Source organism: Maniola jurtina, chromosome 4 (genome assembly GCF_905333055.1).
Source record: "Maniola jurtina chromosome 4, ilManJurt1.1, whole genome shotgun sequence".
Classification (NCBI taxonomy): Eukaryota; Metazoa; Arthropoda; class Insecta; order Lepidoptera; family Nymphalidae; genus Maniola; species Maniola jurtina.
The window spans coordinates 10979138-11000816 of NC_060032.1; the positions used below are offsets into that span (position 1 = coordinate 10979138).

The 21679-nt window shown below is 35.1% G+C and overlaps 2 protein-coding genes and 1 long non-coding RNA gene across 3 annotated transcripts in view; 2 read left to right on the forward strand and 1 right to left on the reverse strand.

Annotated features, from left to right (window-relative positions):
• The window catches only part of LOC123864844 (beta-1,4-glucuronyltransferase 1), a 93802-nt gene that overhangs the window by 48775 nt on the left and 23348 nt on the right, over positions 1 to 21679 (reverse strand). Inside the window, exon 2 of the mRNA XM_045905543.1 lies at positions 13319 to 14109. Coding sequence (XP_045761499.1) covers positions 13319 to 13929 — 611 coding nt within the window. The 5' untranslated portion in view covers positions 13930 to 14109. The remainder of the gene's footprint in view (positions 1 to 13318; positions 14110 to 21679) is intronic.
• LOC123864846 lies at positions 5491 to 7260 on the forward strand. The gene is made up of 2 exons (XM_045905545.1): positions 5491 to 7159; positions 7238 to 7260. Exon 1 carries the CDS (start codon positions 5638 to 5640, stop codon positions 6919 to 6921), a length of 1284 nt encoding a protein of 427 aa, XP_045761501.1. The 5' UTR covers positions 5491 to 5637; the 3' UTR covers positions 6922 to 7159; positions 7238 to 7260.
• LOC123864852 lies at positions 17953 to 20108 on the forward strand. The gene is made up of 3 exons (XR_006795855.1): positions 17953 to 17962; positions 19286 to 19289; positions 20038 to 20108. It is a non-coding gene; the product is annotated as an uncharacterized LOC123864852 (long non-coding RNA).

A 21679-nucleotide genomic window follows, 5' to 3' on the forward strand; every position in this document is an offset into this window, starting at 1 on the left:
CATCTATCAAAGATTTTTCAAATTATGAGCAACTTAAAGACTTTCTAAAGACTCAGTTTAGCCAAAGGAAACATTATTCGCATTTAATTACCGACTTACAAGAATGCAAACAGTTAACGACAGAAAGTGTTATTCAATTCTCGACCCGTATAGAGTCAACATTGACTCAATTACTTACAGAAATTTCTATGAACCCTACTAAGAAATCAGAAATTCCTGGCAGAACAGCCGCCATGGAAGACCTGGCGTTACACCATTTCCTGATGGGACTTCATCCCCGTATATCCAACATTGTCCGATGTAAGTCACCAAGGACACTCAATGAAGCAATAGGTTTCGCAATTTCTGAAGAAAAGATTCAACAGACTTTATATAGGAAAACAGAGAATACTCAGAAAGATAAAAAACCTTTTAGCAATAAACCTTTCAGACCCCCTCAGGGTCAATCAAACAATTTTGCTTTCAGACCCCCTCAGGGTCAATCAAACCATTTTACTCCTAGACCCCCTCAGGGTTACCAAAACCAATTCGCTCCAAGACCTCCTCAAGGTCCCCAACGTAATTTTTACAGGCCTCCTCAAGGCTCACAGAACCCGAATAACTTTGCTCAAAGAAGCCAATATAATCCAGATTATAGATTCAAACAGCAACCATCAAGCTTTAACAACAAACAGCGTATTAATTTTGTAGAGGACGAAAATCAATTAAATGAAGGCTATTACAACGAAGAAGAAGTAGAAGAATGCCCCGGACCTTCTGTCCCGGAAGAACAAGGTTGTGACGAATATTATAATTATGATTATGATGAACAAACTAACAACGATAATTTAAACGAGTAAACGTCTCTTCAACGTGTCCGTCGAGACGTAAACAAAACCCCAAATGTGACACGAAAAAGATTTTCAAAATTATAAATAACAATGATAGATACTTACCTCACATAAAACTCCATACTTCAGGAAGCCCAAAACCATTATCTTTACTTCTTGACACAGGCGCGTCAATTTGTTTAATTAAAAGATCCTCAATAACAAATACTCTTAAAGTGCACCCTGATGACGTTTTTATTAAAGGAATAGATACTAAAGAAGGAACACCAATTAAAAGTCTTGGTTATATAAATTTAAAATTAAAATTTGGTGATAACTTTATTACTCACAAATTTCATGTTTTTGACGATTTGACATTACCATACGACGGTATAATCGGAACAGATCTTTTTATGACATATAATGCACAATTAAATTATAATACTAACAGTTTGGAAATTAACAAACAAAAAGCTTACCTTGTTTTTCACGAACCTAATTATTTAATCAAACCACGATCAGAAACCGTAATTGAAGTTAGCGTCGCGAATCCAGAAATTAAAGAAGGACTAGTATTAGATCAGAAAATTTCAGATAAAGTTTTAATTGCCAATTCAATAGTCAAGGTTAAACCAAACAAAAGAATAAATATCACGATTTTGAATATGTCCGAAACACCTGTTAAAATAAACCCGGACTTAAAATTAAAATTAACTAAAGCCCCAAATAAAAACATGCATCTCGTAAATAATTGTAATAGTACTTTGGAAAGAACTGAAGAAGTATTAAATTCATTAAGAACATCGCATTTAAATGAAGAAGAAAAATATCAACTTCACGATGTCTGCTCTCAATATTCAGATATCTTTCATCTGCCCACTGACAGACTGACACACACTAATACTTTACAACATCAAATTAGGACAAACTCGAATGTACCTATCAATACCAAATCATATAGATTCCCACAGTGTCATAAAGAAGAAGTTAACAAACAGATACATAAAATGCTAGACCAGGATATCATTGAACCTTCAGTTTCCCCCTGGTCATCACCAATCTGGATAGTTCCCAAAAAGATGGACTCCTCTGGAGAAAAGAAATGGCGAGTAGTCATAGACTACCGAAAGTTAAATGACATCACAATCGGTGAATCTTACCCAATACCACAAATTAATGAAATTCTTGACCAATTAGGAAACAGTAAATACTTCTCAACATTAGATTTAGCTTCTGGTTTCCATCAAATACCACTAAACCCAGAAGATGCAGAAAAAACAGCCTTTACAGTCCCAGAAGGACACTTTCAATTCAAAAGAATGCCTTTTGGACTGAAAAATGCCCCAGCAACCTTTCAAAGATTGATGAATACCGTGCTATCTGGCCTACAAGGAATACATTGTTATGTATATCTTGATGATATTGTTATTTATTCTTACGATTTAGATACTCATATTCAAAAATTACAGAAGGTATTTACAAAGTTACGTCAATTCAATCTTAAATTACAACCCGACAAATGTGAATTTTTAAGAAGAGAAGTTAATTATTTAGGACATATTATTACAGACAATGGAGTCAAACCAAATCCCGAAAAAACAAAAGCAGTTAAAGATTTCCCTCAACCGAAAACACAAAAAGATATCAAATCATTTCTAGGACTCATATCATATTACAGAAGATTTATCCCAGAATTCTCAAAGATAGCTAAGCCTCTCACTTCACTTCTCAAAAAGGATATACAGTTTACTTGGGGTAATGAACAACAACTTGCTTTTGAAACTTTAAAGAACAAACTTTTGACTGCACCAATATTAACTTACCCAGATTTTACAAAACCCTTTATTCTTACATGTGATGCATCCAATTACGCAATCTCCGCAATTCTATCACAAGGAGAAATAGGAAAAGATCGCCCCATTGCTTTTGGCTCTCGTACTTTAAATAAAGCAGAATCAAATTACAGCGTAACAGAAAAAGAATGTTTAGCAATTGTGTTTGGTACTAAATTATTCAGACCTTATCTTTATGGTAGAACTTTTACAATAGTCACAGATCACAAACCCCTTCAATGGCTTTTTAATTGTAAAGATCCAGGCTCCAGACTCATCAGATGGAGATTAAAGTTAGAAGAATACAATTACAACATTAAATACAAAAAGGGCAAAGTAAATGCCAACGCCGATGCTTTATCCAGATATCCAGTGAACCCGGTTACAATATACCCCCTATCACCAGGAAATCCAGGAAACTTAGATCAAGATCTAGATCAGTTACTAATATCTCCACCTTCCTTCCAACTAGACGAAATTCTTTCCGATATGGAAGACCAGCATATCGATATTCCAATCTCTAACCCTTTTTCCCCTTCATTACCACTACCAGAAAATCTTCCAGAGTTACTTGATAATCGAATACCAGTTGAATCCAATGATCAACTATCACCGAACAACATACCACCAGTTGAATCCAATGATCAACTATCACCGAACAACATACCACCAGTTGAATCAAATGATCAACTATCACCAAACAACATACCACCAGTTGAATCCAATGATCAACTATCACCGAACAACATACCACCAGTTGAATCAACTGATCAACCCCCCCTTTTTGAATCATTAAGTCCCTCAACTAATGATTATTCAACATTCATTAAATCAATGGCCGATAAAAAGAAAATATTCAATACAGAAATATATGAACATAATGAAAGTCTTTTGAAATCACCAGATAAAATTCTCATAATTCCCACATCCATAGATCTGGATGAATCAAATGCTTATATAGAACAAATTTTAGGAAATATTCCAAATTCCCAAGAATTGATAGATTCAGAAAAACAATTACATTCTTTTATTCAAACAGAAGCCAATAACAAAACTTACTACTTACTTTTTACAAAGGTTCATCACTTTGATGAATCCAGCTATTCGGAAATTTTCGAAACCATTCAACATATTAGAAACAGATTATTAATATTTGGAAACACAAATGCAATTAGTATTTCAGATTTTGGAAATCCATTCGAAAGACATAATTTCACAAAAATCTATAATATGCTACTATACTTGTTTCATGATACTGGTATTAAAATCAATGTATATCACAATAGTATCATTTACCCAGCACCAGTTGAAATCAAAAGGATACTTCATGACAACCATGACATTCCCATTGCTGGACATCTTGGTTCAGTCCGAATGTATAACCGTATAAAAGACTTATATTATTGGAAAGGAATGCGAAAGGATATAGAATCATATGTCAAATCATGTAAACTATGTCAGGAGAACAAAGCTCTAAGAAAAACCAACAGAGCTCCAATGCAAATTACTAGCACCTCCACTGCACCATGGCAACGCCTCAGTTTAGACATTGTAGGACCGTTACCAGAATCGGGAACGGCTAAACTAAAATATATTCTAACCCTTCAAGACGATCTAACTAAATTCTCAGTGGCATACCCTATACGCAGCATAACCGCAGAAGAAACCAGTGAATGCCTGCTTCACTTTATCTCTATGTTCGGAATTCCTAAGTTTATCTTAACAGACCAAGGAACAAATTTCACAGCTGAATTATTCCAAAAGACATGTAGTTTTCTAAAAATTAAACAGTTATGGTCATCACCATATCATCCACAAACCCAAGGCGCACTGGAACGAAGTCACTCAACTCTAAAAGAGTATTTAAAATCATTTGTTAACGAAGGTCAAACAGACTGGCCCCGTTACGTCTACACCGCCATGTTGGCATACAACACCTCGGTTCACTGCACAACACACTACACACCATTCGAATTAATGTATGGGCATAAAGCCTTCATTCCAAATTCTGTTTTCGATGAATCACCCGGAGCGACGTATCCGGAATATGTCAAAATGTTACAAAACAGACTGAAGTTATCTAGAGAAAAAGCAACTGTAAATATAAGGAAGTCTAAGAGTAATTCCAAAACCTACTATGACAAACATACAAAGCCACAACAATATAAAGTTGGCGACTATGTATATCTAAAGAACCACCTCAGATTACGAAAAGCATTATCACCAATATGGAAAGGTCCATATAAAGTAGTAAAAATACTTGGGAACAATACCTTATCCCTACTGATCAATAGACGCCACGTCACTCACCATTATGACCAAGTAAAATTGGCGCAACCATCAGGCGATTCGCCGTAACCATTTTACTGTAGCTTTTACTTTTATTTATTTTTTTTAATTACCTTTTATTATAGAAATCAAAATTATTATGAAATAAAAATAGAATAGTATCTAATTAAAATACGTATATTTTCAGTGTTTCCGCGCAAACCCATCCAGAGCTCATCGAACAAATTCCCAAGAGCCCCGGCATGTATTTTAACCCCTTGGGTAATGCAAAAACAATAGAAGGACAATTAAGTGTTTTAATCCCATTAGATTTATCATATATTAAACCACACATCGAAAATATAAATTCCGTAATAAATACAGTCAAGAAAACTTGTAAACAGACTTGGATAAATGTGGATTGTTTTAATATTTTTGAACCGTTAGAATTACGATATGAAGAAATTGCAAAGCAATATTCTACTATTTCTCATTTAATAAATACAAAGAGCAAAAGAAGTGCCTGGTTTGCAGGTATCGGATCAATTATGAAAACCCTTTTCGGTTCTCTTGATGAAGATGATGCAGTAGTTTTTGATAAAGCAATAGAATCCGTATTAAATAATGAAAAGAAATTATCCTCTTTGAAAGAAAGCATTTTAGTTACAGACTCTATAATTAACAAATTTAATGGAACTATTTCAAGAATCCAACAAAATGAATACAGAATGAAGGAAGCAATCAATAATTTCACTCTAATAATAGACAATATAACTATCGCTTTGGAAAAATCCCAATTACGACTTAGTATAAATAACGTTTTTAATAGTCTCGAAATGTCAATAATAACATTATCTTTTCAACTCGAAGATATAATAAATGCCGTACTGTTTAGCAGTTTAAACAAATTGCATCCTTCTATAATGACACCAACACAACTTCATAAAGAAATTATTGATAGTTTCAGACATCTACCTCAAGATTTAGAATTACCTGTCCCGTTAGAAATCGATATGATACACACTATTATAGATATATCCAAGGTATCATCATACTACATTAAGAATAAATTAATATTTGTATTACAAATCCCATTAGTATCTATTAAGGAATATAGTTTGTATCACAACATTCCATTACCAACACCACATTCCATTGGAAATCCAGATACATTCAGTTTGATAATACCCAGTGCGAAATATATCGCGATTACTATAAATAAAAACTTTTACTTTGATCTGGATAGTCTGAATAATTGTTTGGTTATTAATCATAAGCATTATATTTGTGATAATGTAAGTGTATATGCAACAAATACAAAAGTTACCTGTGAAAGTGAGTTACTGTCAAAAATTATAAATAAAATCCCTCAGCAGTGTGAAACAAAATTCATATATGGAAAAGTAGATTTATGGAAAAACTTAAATTACAATAGATGGATATTTATCCAATCAGAACCAACCAGAATAACTATAGAATGTTCAGAATTAAAATCACACCAAGAAATAACGGTTATAGGAACTGGTATTCTAAACCTACCAGAATTGTGTATCGGTTATGGTAAAAATGTTATTTTAAAAGGTAAATTCAATAAAAGTGTGAAATTACCTACAATCACTTTTGAATTTAATTTAATTAATGATTCATGTTGTAATACGCGTAAGTTAGAAATAATAAAGAATGGTGTCTCCCCTATCAAGTTAGAAAAAATTGATTTAGACAATTTAAGAATACAAAAGAATCATTTAGAAGCAAAATTATTAAATACTGAATTAGAAGAAGTACCTCATATAATAAAATATGGGACACACTATTCCGTAATAACTGTCATTACACTGTTAGTAATTATATGTGTAACATTATATTTTATAATTATTAAGATTTTTAGAATAAGAAATGTCAAGAAATGTAACTCACTGGGAGTAAACCCAAAAGTTGATATAGAATTAGCTGATATTACAAATGATGACGAACAGACAGACAAATATCCAAATTTAAAGAGAAATGTTTAAAATCTAAATTACTTTACTTTACATAACTTTATTTTACAAAAACTTCGAAAAACATATCCGAAGTTTTTCTACCACCCCCCGGAGGTGTTATACCCCTTGACTGACAGGGATAATGCTGACAAGTTACTGAGGTCAGGTGGTCACCCTACCTTTCCCAAATCCAACATACATATATATAGCCCTTAAGAACTGAACCAGTCAGTTCGAGTGAGACATTAGTGAGACACGGTCGTGCCCAGTAAATTACATTTCCAATTTATTTGTAACTCTATTTTATTAAATTCTAGTTTTAATTAAAGTTCTTTTTTTTAAAAAGACATCCGGCACGCATCCCATAACAGTACCATCAATTTAGCTGAACAAAAAAATGGCTTACCTATATACATTTTCTTGTGATTTTCTTGAAAAATTTACTAATAAGTTCTGTTAGCAAATTAATGATAATAAAAACAACCGCGAGCGGAACAGCGAATCGAGCTTTTTACAGAACGAACTTATCGTTACAAAAACGACAGGAAAGTAGAAAATTCCACGCAAACTTACACACACACACTTAGTACGAATTTCTATATTAATTTTTAAAATAAATCTCCTTTTTCCTTCTTCCAAACGTCTTTAAATTTCTTAAATCTTAATTAATGCCAAGTCAATAAGTTTTTCTCGCGTGCCAGTGGTTAGCCATCCCTGATCTAGATTTACGACCAGACAAGAAAATGTTACTTGTAAACTTGGCTGTGACTAAAATAGCATGGTATTTTTTCTTAGTCAAAACTTTGCGTTTTCTATTTTTTGAACGTAATACCTGCTTATAAGTTGGGTGTGTTTTTTTGCTTACACTTTACTGGTTTGCGCTGACTGCTATTTCATCTAACCGTGAATGATGCAGATTGAAATGGTACGTGCCATTGTATTTAGTACGTGCGTATGACATTATCTCTAACAATTCTGAAAAATTTTAGTAACAGTTTCTTATTTCGTGATCCCAGGGAGCTCTAAATATCGATTTTGAACGAAATCGGTCAATTAACAAAGAATTTCAAAATGGCGTCGACTTTTTTAAATTTTGGTAACAGTTTCTTATTTTGTGATTGCAGGGAGCTCTAAATATCGATTTTGAACGAAATCGGTCAATTAACAAAGAATTTCAAAATGGCGTCGACTTTTTTAAATTTTAGTAACAGTTTCTTATTTCGTGATCCCAGGGAGCTCTAAATATCGATTTTGAACGAAATCGGTCAATTAACAAAGAATTTCAAAATGGCGTCGACTTTTTTAAATTTTAGTAACAGTTTCTTATTTCGTGATCCCAGGGAGCTCTAAATATCGATTTTGAACGAAATCGGTCAATTAACAAAGAATTTCAAAATAGCGTCGACTTTTTTAAATTTTGGTAACAGTTTCTTATTTTGTGATTGCAGGGAGCTCTAAATATCGATTTTGAACGAAATCGGTCAATTAACAAAGAATTTCAAAATGGCGTCGACTTTTTTAAATTTTAGTAACAGTTTCTTATTTCGTGATCCCAGGGAGCTCTAAATATCGATTTTGAACGAAATCGGTCAATTAACAAAGAATTTCAAAATGGCGTCGACTTTTTTAAATTTTGGTAACAGTTTCTTATTTCGTGATCCCAGGGAGCTCTAAATATCGATTTTGAACGAAATCGGTCAATTAACAAAGAATTTCAAAATGGCGTCGACTTTTTAAATTTTGGTAACAGTTTCTTATTTTGTGATCCCAGGGAGCTCTAAATATCGATTTTGAACGAAATCGGTCAATTAACAAAGAATTTCAAAATGGCGTCGACTTTTTAAATTTTGGTAACAGTTTCTTATTTCGTGATCCCAGGGAGCTCTAAATATCGATTTTGAACGAAATCGGTTAATTAACAAAGAATTTCAAAATGGCGTCGACTTTTTTAAATTTTGGTAACAGTTTCTTATTTTGTGATCCCAGGGAGCTCTAAATATCGATTTTGAACGAAATCGGTCAATTAACAAAGAATTTCAAAATGGCGTCGATTTTTTTAAATTTTGGTAACAATTTCCTGTTTTGTGATCCTAGGGATCCTCAGATATTGATTTTGAACAAAATCTATGACAGTTCAAGAAAATAGATTTTAAACACTATTTAAATTATTATCATTAACATTAAATTAAATGAAAACACGACGCGCGACGTGTACTGCAGCCCCTGAACTTGAGCACAGGCCGAGCCGGTATAAACCGATTTCTCTCCGTACGCGACGTAGCGCCTGTGCTCACGCACACACGCGCCTCAAGCTTGTAGCTTGTGTACCTATCGTAGCGCGCTTGTATGAAGCTTTGACTCTGTTCGCTACTCATGTGGTTATACAACGCAATACCACACTCACAAACACTCGTACAAACATACAACACACTCACACACACACATGGACGCACGCACACGCACTTTTGAACGGTTTGAACGGAACACGGTTTTGAAATTGAAATTGAAAAAAGTGTAAGAATTTGTAAGAAAATATTTAAAAAAGGTATATCAGCCGGTTTTTTATTCCAGCTCTTAATACATGTAAAAACGTCCAATCTGTTCATTTACTCGAGCCTTTACCCTAGTACCTAATTATATCGACCGCCCCATATCAAAACAAAGTAAATGTCATTTTTCCGAAAATCAACTTTTTGTTTATACCTACTTATAGCAAAAAAAATAATATTTTTCTTGTTTGGATTTTAATTCGAGTTAAAAAGTAGTAAGTATATATTTTTACGAGAAATTTCATTATTTATTACTACACAGTACACAGTATTATTTTGAATGTGAAATTGTGATTGTTTGTTGCTTTGTCGTTCAATCAGTCGCAACAGAGCAACGGATTGACGTGTATTTTTATATCGGAATAGTTATATGTCACCAAACACCAGATAGACAAACGCCTACCTAGGCTCCTTTTTTATCCTGGAAAATCAAAGAGTTCCGACCTTTTAACAAAATCTTAATCTACGCGGACGAAATCTAAAGTCATTTATTTCAACGTCATGCCTAAATCTGGTGATTTTATACTGCTTCAATAACTAGGTTGGTAGGTACACCATAATGATTATATTCGACGAGATGTTCGATTCCTGAGCACTTAAATAGTGCGTAGGTATTTACCCAGCTGCTTTATAATATGCACTCATTCTGGCTTTATAGCAGTATTAAACATATGCAATGCCCTGCAATCATTATGCAGCGTAACTGGTCTCAGGTTACGTGTTACGTTTATGCTTGACCGCGGTGTGACTAGTTAATACCACAGATAATATCTCGATCAGGGATTTTGAACTCTTTTACACCTAAATTGTTAATTTATCGACAAAAAAAATTATATCGCTGGGCCGTGAGCGTACCATCAATTTAGCTGAACAAAAAAATGGCTTACCTATATACATTTTCTTGTGATTTTCTTGAAAAATTTACTAATAAGTTCTGTTAGCAAATTAATGATAATAAAAACAACCGCGAGCGGAACAGCGAATCGAGCTTTTTACAGAACGAACTTATCGTTACAAAAACGACAGGAAAGTAGAAAATTCCACGCAAACTTACACACACACACTTAGTACGAATTTCTATATTAATTTTTAAAATAAATCTCCTTTTTCCTTCTTCCAAACGTCTTTAAATTTCTTAAATCTTAATTAATGCCAAGTCAATAAGTTTTTCTCGCGTGCCAGTGGTTAGCCATCCCTGATCTAGATTTACGACCAGACAAGAAAATGTTACTTGTAAACTTGGCTGTGACTAAAATAGCATGGTATTTTTTCTTAGTCAAAACTTTGCGTTTTCTATTTTTTGAACGTAATACCTGCTTATAAGTTGGGTGTGTTTTTTTGCTTACACTTTACTGGTTTGCGCTGACTGCTATTTCATCTAACCGTGAATGATGCAGATTGAAATGGTACGTGCCATTGTATTTAGTACGTGCGTATGACATTATCTCTAACAATTCTGAAAAGCAGACATGATCTCCTCTGCCTTAAAAAAAACCTTTCCATACATATTAATATTATTAAGAGGAAAGATTTGTTCGTAATCGATAAACCTGAAACGATAATAACTATTTCAGAATTAGACTTAATTCGGAGTGGCATAGGTTATAAATTACAACCCTGCATAATATTATGTAGGTACAACGGACGGTTGCAACCAAAACATGGTATTCTATAAGGTCGTATTTTCTTTGTATATTCAACCTGAGTGAATGTCCATATTCGTAACAGTGGGTATCCGTCTAATATTATAAAAACGTGTGTCCGTCTGTCTGCTAGCTTTTCATGGCCTAGCAGTTCAACCGATTTAATGTTACCGGTACAGAGTTAGCTTACATCCGGGGGGCGGACATAGGCTACTTTTTATCGCGGAAAATCAAAGAGTGCTCACGGGATTCTTAAAGGCCCACCAGTTTAACTGATTTAAGTATATGGGTAAGGTAGCTTGCGTCCCGGAAATTTAAATAGGTAACTTTATAGGAAAGGAAAGTTCCCTCGGAATTTAAAAAAAACCTGAATCCACGTGGACGCAGTCGCGGGCTTCATCTAGTAGTTAAATAAGTTATCATTTCCCAGTATTTTTCTCAATAGCTAACGATCCTACATTTAAGTGGGCTTCCACGGAGTTAACTGCCGTCAGGCTCAGCTAGGCATACATAAGTAGTTACGCATACACATTCGTGATATAAAAGTCAGCAAATAACTAGTTTTGCATTCTGCATAACTTGGAATTTACGTTGATGCCAACTCAGACGTGAACTCAGTGCACGTTGAATGAAGCTATGGAAACCGGTTCAGGACCGTGTGAAGAAAATATAGTAGTTAGACTAGATTTAATTAAAAAATTGTCTCCACTGCGCTAAACCGAACGTGGAAGTGAAAACGTTGACGTGTGAGAATTAGAAGCGGTTCGCCAAGGTGAAGCAAGAAAGTTGTAACTTGTAAACATTGCAACTCTGTCAGAGAATCGAAATTCTCATTCATTTTCAGTTTTAAACCTTGAGTTTCACCCTCGTAAATGTTGTTAATAGGCCGCACAAGGAGGCGCATACGGCATAAGCAACGCATTTTTAAGTTTTTGACAAATAGCAGCTAGTTGATGCCTACGACTTCATCCGGGTGGATTTGGGTTTTTAAAAGTACGGACTCGTTGGACACTTTCCAGATATTTAACTATACGTACCCATGCAAAAATCATATCTGTTGCTCCGTTGCGTTATGATTGAAGGACAAACTAACACACTTTCGCATGTTTCATAAATGGGTACGTTAACGTTAGAAACCAAAAACCGGTAAGGATATGGATTTCCCATTAAAATTCTTATTAAAATTAACCCTGGAAGGGTTATGGCAATTTAGCCAAGTTAGCCCAATTCCATCTTAGACTGTATCAAGATTTCCACTAAGTGAGACTCCAGTCAAGGGCAAACTTGTTATGGAATAAAAAACATAACTTATACAACCTAGACCTAAATCATTGTCACAACGAAATTCCCAACAATGTAGTAAAATACCCATACATACCCACCTATTATCATGAATTACGAAACGACGGGAAACGGACGAACGCGGCCCATTTAGTAAAGCACCCTGGCTGCGATAAAAGGGCGTCTCATAAAGGTTCAACACCTACCTAATAGCGGTCTGTGAACCTCGTATTTTTATACAAGTCTACTAGTAGGTACTGCACCCACTGGGGAATGTTGTTCAGTGCAACTAATTGATGTACTGAAGGGTGAGATCCAAAATATATCAATCTCACAATTAAGTTCAATTCTTTTATAAAACGTCTGCGCGCATCTTTGTCTTGTTTTGTCCCGTAAGAATTCACGTATTATTAAGTGAGAGAATATGACGATACATTGCATACTAAGCACATACGTTATATGGCAAATATATATGACACAGTACCATGACTCAAACTGAATGAATATATATGACACAGTACCATGAACTCAATGAATGAATAACTCAAATTGTTGGTCCTTGATTTGAAATTTGGTGAAAATATACTCAAGGTACTTTAGATGTACACTAAAAAGGATTTTGAGTTATTCCAGCAGGATCTTTAAAAACCTAAGTCCACGTGGGAATCGCAGGAAATAGCTAGTGATATAGAAAATTAACAAAAAACTTCCGTCGATACGGAACTATGGAGTGAATCATGTTCAAATTGTCGTCATGCAGAGAAAGAACTGCTACTACCAAGGTAAACAAGTTACCAAATAAGGATCAGAACAGTAAATGTTTAGTCATATATTTGCTTGTTTATTTTTGGAGCTTCGAAAATGCAGCTGAATAAAACAGATACATACGAAGCAATACTTTCATTAGTGGAATATATAATCAATTAATTAAGTATTATTTAATGATATTCTTACCTTTCAACGAGAGGCTGGACGTTGTCAAGAAACTCGAAGCCAGCGTGAGTTGTATAAGTTATAGATTCGTGGCACTGTATAAAACCGTGGTCGGCGCGTACAAAATTTTTTAGCACCCAATATTCACCGCGTTGTATAGTTTGCGCCAGCATGTCCTTGTCGTTGCACTGTAATAACGTCCGAAGGTACGCAAGAGCCGCCGGGTTTAAGGCGTCCTCGTCATCTATCTCAAGCACTGTTACGTTTGACGTTTCAGCATCAGCCATTACACCGGTTAGCTTCTTTTCTAAATCCTTCGCCGCTTCGAGCAACGAAGCTGTGCTCGAAGTAGTTTTATTTGTGGTTGGCATTGTGGACGGCGTCTTTTGTGAGGTAGACTCTTCCAATATCCGGACGCTTGAATCAGGCGGTCTCGTGTCTGTATAATTACGCATGTCATCTCTATTTAAATAACGAAACTCAGCACTTCTCTCGGATCCATCCACAGTGACCGGTACCCACTCGACACCCGGTGTGCTGCTGCTGGACAGATGCATCGCGGCGTACAATAGTACGGCGATGTTGATCACGATACTCACTCTAAACACAAAGTTGCGACGGTTGTTCAACATTATAATAGCGATTTAGGCACTTGTTATTAGAAAAATAATTCGTTAACTACAACGTCCTTCGTCGTCCTCTAGGACGCAGCTTTCTGTAGGGCCCTGTGCGTGTCAGCATCACAATTTATTGTGTCATCAGCAAGCGTGTGGAGGTTGGATCGGAGCCAGCGCCACGTACTCCTCTCGCTCCTGCAATAAAAGAAAAACAGTTTACTTTTTATTCCTGCAATTAGGGTTTAACTCTTGAATAATGTGAATATAACCACAGTTTTATTTAACGTCTTAACGTCTTAAATGCATTTGTATTTAATTACATCAGTGTTATGTAGGTGCAAGTTGCTGTCAACATTTATTTACCCACACCTTTTAATGGTTTTTGAGTTATGATAATTGAGAGATAAGAGTGATCCCTGCCTTAGTTTTATTTTCTATAATATAAAATACACTGGTAAAGACGTAATCAGTTCATTTAATTAGTATTTCATTCCCATAAGATTGTATGAGACAAGTATGCTTAATGTATGCGCAATTGCACAAAAAAGTACTTTTCTTGATATTTAATTAGCATTTCGTGTTCTGATAACGCTTATCAGTGCTAAATCTTTTTGCAATGAGTGATCGGACAGCGAAGGAAACTGTTTACCATCGGATTAAATTCTAAGATGCAGTCTGTCGATATCTCAAACGGATCTCAATAATGGAACTTGCTTGGCAACAATTTATATCTATTCTAAGCGCGAGAACTTCAGTCCTCGCACTCCACGTCTACTGGATTTCTTTTTTTAGCTTATTCCAAACGTCAATATCTTTATAGCTTGACTGTAGTCCTAAAAGACTTGATGGTAATTTTTATCTTTTTATTACTGAGTGCCAATGAACTAATTGAACTACAATATAGCCTAGTATAGCAAATGATGAAAGAGAAATTATCATGACTGAAGAGTCTGAATATTCTGTGAAGACTTTTTAACTCTGAGGTCACGTACAATAGTTTTACACACTCATACTTGCTCATACTTTATTTTGATACTGGATGATGCCCGTGACTTTGTCCGTGTACATTTAGGTTTTTAAAACCCCCATGAGAACTCTTTAATTTTTTTGGGATAAAAAGTTGCCTATGTCAATTTCCGGGACGCAAGCTACCTCTGTACCACGGTTAAACAGATGGGCCTTTAAGAATCCCGTGGGAACTGTTTGATTTTCCGGAATAAAAATTAGCCTATGTCCGTCCCCGGCATGTAAACTAACAAAATCGGTTAAACTGTTAGGCCGTGAAAAGCTTTCAGACAGACAGACATAATATTAATATGGAAATATATTTAGGATGTCGCTATGTCTCCTATGTCATGTATATTAATTGAAGTTTTTGAAATCTTCAGGTGATAACAGACTTTATTCTACACTGAATCGTAAACAGGGTTACACCAGTGGAAATAAACATTTTACAAAATTCGGTCGGACGCAGTCGGTAGGAAAAAGGATTTCTATCATTATAACAATAATTATGCTGTCGGATGGTTAGTGTTAACATAATAACTTTATTCCTGTCTTTAAGTTTGACATTATATTTTACTAGCTTAGTCGTAGCAACCACGCCTTTTCCTCGACTCTTAATAGTTTTGCTATAAAAGGAACATAACGGATATATCAGCTAGTTATATTCGTTTGATTGGATCTACCAACCTGTATTTATTAAGAAATTAAACGTTCTAAACGCCAATAAGGGCATACTCAAACTAATCACGTGAATCTAGCCGTAAGATATTTATATTTATAGTTACAAACGCCGCTTATAATTGCTTGCTTAGATTAGTATTCCTTTAGTAGTAGACTTTTCCTAGTATCGAATTATCTTCATTATCTTTTGTGGTTGTATTATGCTCTGTTACTTTGTTATTTTTATTAAATATATTATTTTTTGAACTTAACTAATAGATTTTTATTTTAAAAATGTTTATAAGATCAAAAGGAGGACTGGCATCCTTGATTTAGGGAAATCAAACCTAGGCGATCATTATCGCCAAAAATTCTACCAAGAACAAAAATGACATGATCAATGATGGTGTTACGCAGGTATAGTTTATGTTTATGTATATTTAACACGAATTTTAAGTAACCACGAGTTTTGTAATACAGAAGGGAGCGGCAGGTATTTAAATATCTTATTCATTTTCAACAAGTCTTGATGAAGTCTCGTTAAACCGCTAAGATGTTTCAAGGGAAATGGATACACATATTGAGCACACGGCCTTGACCAGTGGCAATGGCACAGGACCGTGAAGATACCGAGAACAATATGATACTATTAAATGACCACAAGCAACCAGACGCATTCAATTAATTCACTGCATTGTATGTGGTTTTGGCATGTTTGTTGTTAATTTATGTTATCTATCATCTTCTGTTTGTTTATTCACACAATTATTATGTTAGTAATAGACCAATAGCTAAACCTAATTTCAACTTGATTTTAACAGGTATGTTACCTACTAATGTTTAACTTTAATGAAAATGTTACAATAAAACTTAAGCTAGCCTTCAAATCATGCCCTGCGTGAAAAGGTGCCAAGAATACTGACTGCATTTCCACGCTGGACAGCCAGGCTTATCCTTTGAGCAAAATATTCCAAATATTTTTTTAACGATGGGACGGTACTGGGAACCAGTTGCTAATTTAAAAGTTCAATATTACAATTTATCACCACCATCTGCTGTTCGGTAGCCATCGAATTGTGCAGGAGCAATGAACGTAGGGTTGCTACTCTATCCATTTTGCAAGGACATTCCGATTTCATGCTTCCAGGTACCATACTATTAGACGACTTCTATGACGCAGTGGTTTTATTAATTTCCTTTGCTTCCTAGGTATGGTCTGGCGGAAGGCTTTAGTCACGTATGGTTACTACTCTACCGACTATAATCTACCGTTTCGGTACGATGTCGTGAACATACCCTTGGGGGGGGCCCTACCGTGCTAATTTGGCACCTAGGTGAGGATCCCAATCACCTCTGATTGGTTGATGTTCGCTCACTGTTGGCTACAATGCATTGTTGCACCAAAAATACCATAAATTCAACCAATCACCAAAATTGCAATTGTAATGATGATTGATGCAGGTTTTCCGGTTTCGCCCGGATTTTGCACTGCTCCGTCGACTCAGGTGAAATCGCAGTCAAGCGTTAAACTGATAGTTAATCGTTATCTAATAAAAAATTGTACCTGCAAAAAATAATTGTTTTCTTTTTACTGATTACAAATTCTATTATCTTTGGTGATAAGTTCCGATTTCAATTTGCTTCCTGTTGCGATTCCGTGAGAAAAAACTAATTGCTTTTCTTTTATTGTTTACGTCAAGGCTAAAATGATCAACAACATAGACATCATCAAACAGTTGAAAAGCCTTGTTTTTATAAGGATCCTTCTTATCCGAAGCGCATTGCTTCCTCAGTATTGGATGGCAGGCTATATTATAGCTATTTTAAAACTTCTCCAGAGACATGCATACTCGTTGTATATACAGTGTTTTATTAGTGCGCCTCTTAGAGATCATCTCGTTGTATGATTGATGATGAAGTCGGCGGCTTATTCACCAACAGTAATCCCTATTAATAGGTATGCGGACTTTCATTGTAGGCTGTTACGAGTAGCAAAGCGAAACTTTGTCCTAAGTATGGGCTCACAAAATGGCATGGTAATAGCAACCAGGATGATCATTTGCGCAAAAAATGAGCCAGCCCTATAATGATAATGATATAATGGTGATATTATATTATGACAAGCGTTGTTGTGGGTAAGGCATTTGACCGGAAGTCGTGATTTTGTTACTGAAATTCCGTAAATCGATTTTGTGGTTGGTAAGCCTACTCCGACGCTACTTTGTCGCCACAATGGATCGTAAGCCGCCTCTATGGCCAGGAATTCGTTTACAGTGAATTTAACTATTCTGTTTCCCCGGGAATGTTGTGCTTGCGGTCTAAGGTTTCACCTGTTAAAATTATTTGAGGCGTGTTTGAAATGGCTTTAAACTTTTTCAACAATGTATTTATGCTTAGAGTATTAATTTAATACCTAGTTCGTGTGTTTAGATTTAATCATAACTTAATATACGGGGAAACTTTTATTTTAATTCACACACAAATAACATACCAAATGCAAACATGATCTCATGATTTATTGGTCATTCATGAGGTGTTTGATATTCGTTTTGGAAAAAATGATCTTCCTGTTGAGTTTCTTCCATTATTTTGAGTAGAATTTCACTGTCTAGAACTGTCTGTCAAGAAAACCAATAGGGTACTTCCGGTGGACCTAAAATCATGAAATTTGGCAGGTATGTAGGTCTTATAGCACAAGTAAAGGAATAAATCCAAAAACCGTGAATTTGTGGTTATATCATTAAAAAAATATTAAAATGTTTTTAAATTTTCAAATTAAGATAACCAAGTATACCAAGTGGGATATCATATGAAAGGGCTTTACCTGTACATTCTGAAACAGATTTTTATTTATTTTTATGCATATTAGTTTTTGATTTATCGTGCAAAATGTCGAAAAAATACCCGAGTACGGAACCCTCTGTGCACGAGTCGGACTTACACTTGGCCGGTTGGTTGGTTTTTTAAGCTATTTTCCTTTAACTATTTTTTTGTTAATATACAATTCATAATATACAATTTCATAATTACTTTCCTTTCTCCACCTACTCATCTCAAAATGAAATGACAGAACAGTCAGTCATACATTCACCCGACTATAGAGCGACTACTTAACAGTAGCAGCGCGCGCGCAGATAATATTCAAGGCACAGTGACGACCTTCAGTAGCGAAAGTGTTTTACTTAGATCACATTACGGTCATTATGCTACCGTTACACTATTCCCAAGATGCATTTTAAGCAACACTCTTGCCAAATCCATTGTCCATTGTGCTTAGCTTTCTTGAGTGGATGTAATATTAAGTTACGTGTAAGTAAATAATGGAGAACGATTATGTTGAATGAGTTGAAATTAAGCTTTTGATTATTTCATTAGGTAGGGGAAAGAACAGTGTTTGTATAATGATGCCTTTTTAACCCCTGACCCAAAAAGAGGGGTGTTATAAGTTTGGCGTGTGTATCTGTCTGTGGTATCGTAGCTCCTAAACTAATGAACCAATTTTATTTTAGTTTTTTTTGTTATAAAGGTGGCTTGATCGAGAGTGTTCTTAGCTATTAATCCAAGAAAATCGGTTCAGCCGTTTGAAAGTTATCAGCTCTTTTCTAGTTACTGTAACCTTCACTTGTCGGGGGTTTTATAAATTTTTAATTTACACTTGTACAAAGAGTATAACTGTGGAGTTTCTGGCCAGTAGAATGTTTAGTAGAAGAGTTTCAGTACAATTTTTTTCCTAATCAGGTGGTAGAGTCTTTGCCCATCATAAGTGCTAGTAGTCCTAAAATACTTTTATTTATAGGCTCTAACCACACTCAAACAAAGAGTTGCCGGTCGGCCTAAACAGAGTTGAAAGTTACATGCAAAATACATACCACACTAGTTCAAGAGGTTCACCATCCTCAACTCATCGATGGCCCACTACTGAGCACGTGCCTCTCCTCAGAATGATTAATGTTTGGCCATAGTCTACCACACTGGCCAAGTGCGGATTGCGGATGGGAAGCCTTCACACACCTTTGAGAATTTTATGGAGAACTCTCCATGCCTGCCTACGCAAAGAAACCTACATGCCTGAAGGCGTGTAGGTTTCTTAGCGATATTTTCCTTCTTCGAAAAGTTAGGGGTGCGTGCCCGAAATCGAATTATCGACCTCGTGAATAGAATACCTACCTTTACCATTGTTTTTTTAGGTGTACCTATAGACGATATGAACAACCGAGTTATACGAACCGAACGAGTACGTTACCACGAGTACTTTTATTGTTCCTACCTCTCGTGTGTCAAGGTCGATGCTCAAATACGGAGGGTGCGGTAGAGTACAGGGGTGAGTTGTTAAAAAGGCCTGGACAGATACAAAGCGCAGCGGAAACGACGACAGGCACATAGCAGTGTGCTTAGTATGAGATATACATCTCACCAACGTTGATAGAATCCAAGCGTCGAAACATTTCAGCGTTCAAGCAAAATGGACTTTAACAGCCTCGATTAAAGCTCAAGTTCATTCATACATCTACAGCCAGCGCTCCAAGCGGAAACCTTTTGCAATTTAAATCTTATACCCATTATACCTACTAAGCAGAAATGGATTTTATTATGGGTATCTATCTTCAAGACAAGAGTGAATAAGCATCTTCTAGGCAAGCCATCTTAAGCTGCATCATCGCTTGCCAGCAGGGCAGATTGCAGCCAAGCGCTAGTCTATTAATTTAAAAAACAAGTTCACGAGCTACGTTGATCACATTTCTGTCGCGCGTCGCGTCATGTCTGTCTTAGCCTTAAACTAACCATGTCCTTGTTTGCCTCAAACTAAACTACTAGTTACGCCCAAAATATTAAAATTATTGTAATGCGTTACTTCAGCGTTTAAAGCCACCCTAGGAACATGTCACTTCATAAAAATTATTGTCTAATACGAAAAATGGAAAAACCGGAAGGTCAAAAAGTTTCAAAACAAAATGACCTCTAAAGTAGCAGATAAGATTATTTATAAACAGCTTATTAAAAAGTAATTTAAATTGTGTTAATTAATCATCCTCAAATATAATCAATCTATATGTCAAGGTATTGATTATGCTAAAAATTATCAAATAAATACCTATGTAATATTAATTTTTAATTCGAAAATAATATATGTATTATGCTTTGACCTCTCCCAAAACAGACGAAATCGATGTAATGGATCCACATTTTAATATTGATTGCTTTCAAAGATTTATGGAAATGAATTTATGGATCGATTTGGATGAATTTTACCACTAATTATATTAAAAGATCGAAGGTCGTAACCTAATTTTAATCATTGAATAGTAAATCGTATACGAAAAACACGGATGTTATGAACTTAAACCGAACTGAAAAACTTCGCAAACTTAGATGAGTTCAATGCGGAAATCGATTGAATGGATCTGACCTAAGCCAATTAATTTACAAAATTAGCTTCCCAAAATTACCCCACGTTTCATAAACGACGTACGAATAACTACCTACAACCGCCGATATACATACTTATTATATTCCTTTCAAGGAATATAATAAGTATGATGTAGATATACATACTTATTAATAATAAGTATGTATATCTACAATATCTTAAGGAATATAATAACTATGAAGTAGATATACATACTTATTATATTCCTTTCAAGAAATATAATAAGTATGTATATTGTATATCGTAAATAATATAAAATACCTACTACGAATAATAATTGTTCTTCCGATAAAATAGGAGAAATCTAAAGTATATAATATTATTATGATCTATCTTTCATTGAGGATAAAGCAGCAAAGCAATCGGCTATATTATACCAGATAACCAGACTAGCCTACGGTACTCTTCGTCCATCTGTCGACATGAGAATCAATATTTTATACCAAAGTAGGATGGAATGCTTGACAAGCTTCACGCGTTTCGCCTCTATATGGGACAGTTATTAGTTATACTCGTTTTATGGCAAGATGGGCGTCAATAAATCTATGACATTCTGTTATTTGTACTGCTTATTCATCAACATGTACGCACATACAAATGATACATAAATAAATACAATGATATTTATTTACATATGTATATGTAAAAATAAGCTTGAAGTTAGCTATCCTT

Coding starts and splice junctions, on each gene's coding strand:
- LOC123864846 (XM_045905545.1), top strand. CDS start 5,638: ATGAAGGAAGCAATCAATAATTTCACTCTAATAATAGACAATATAACT.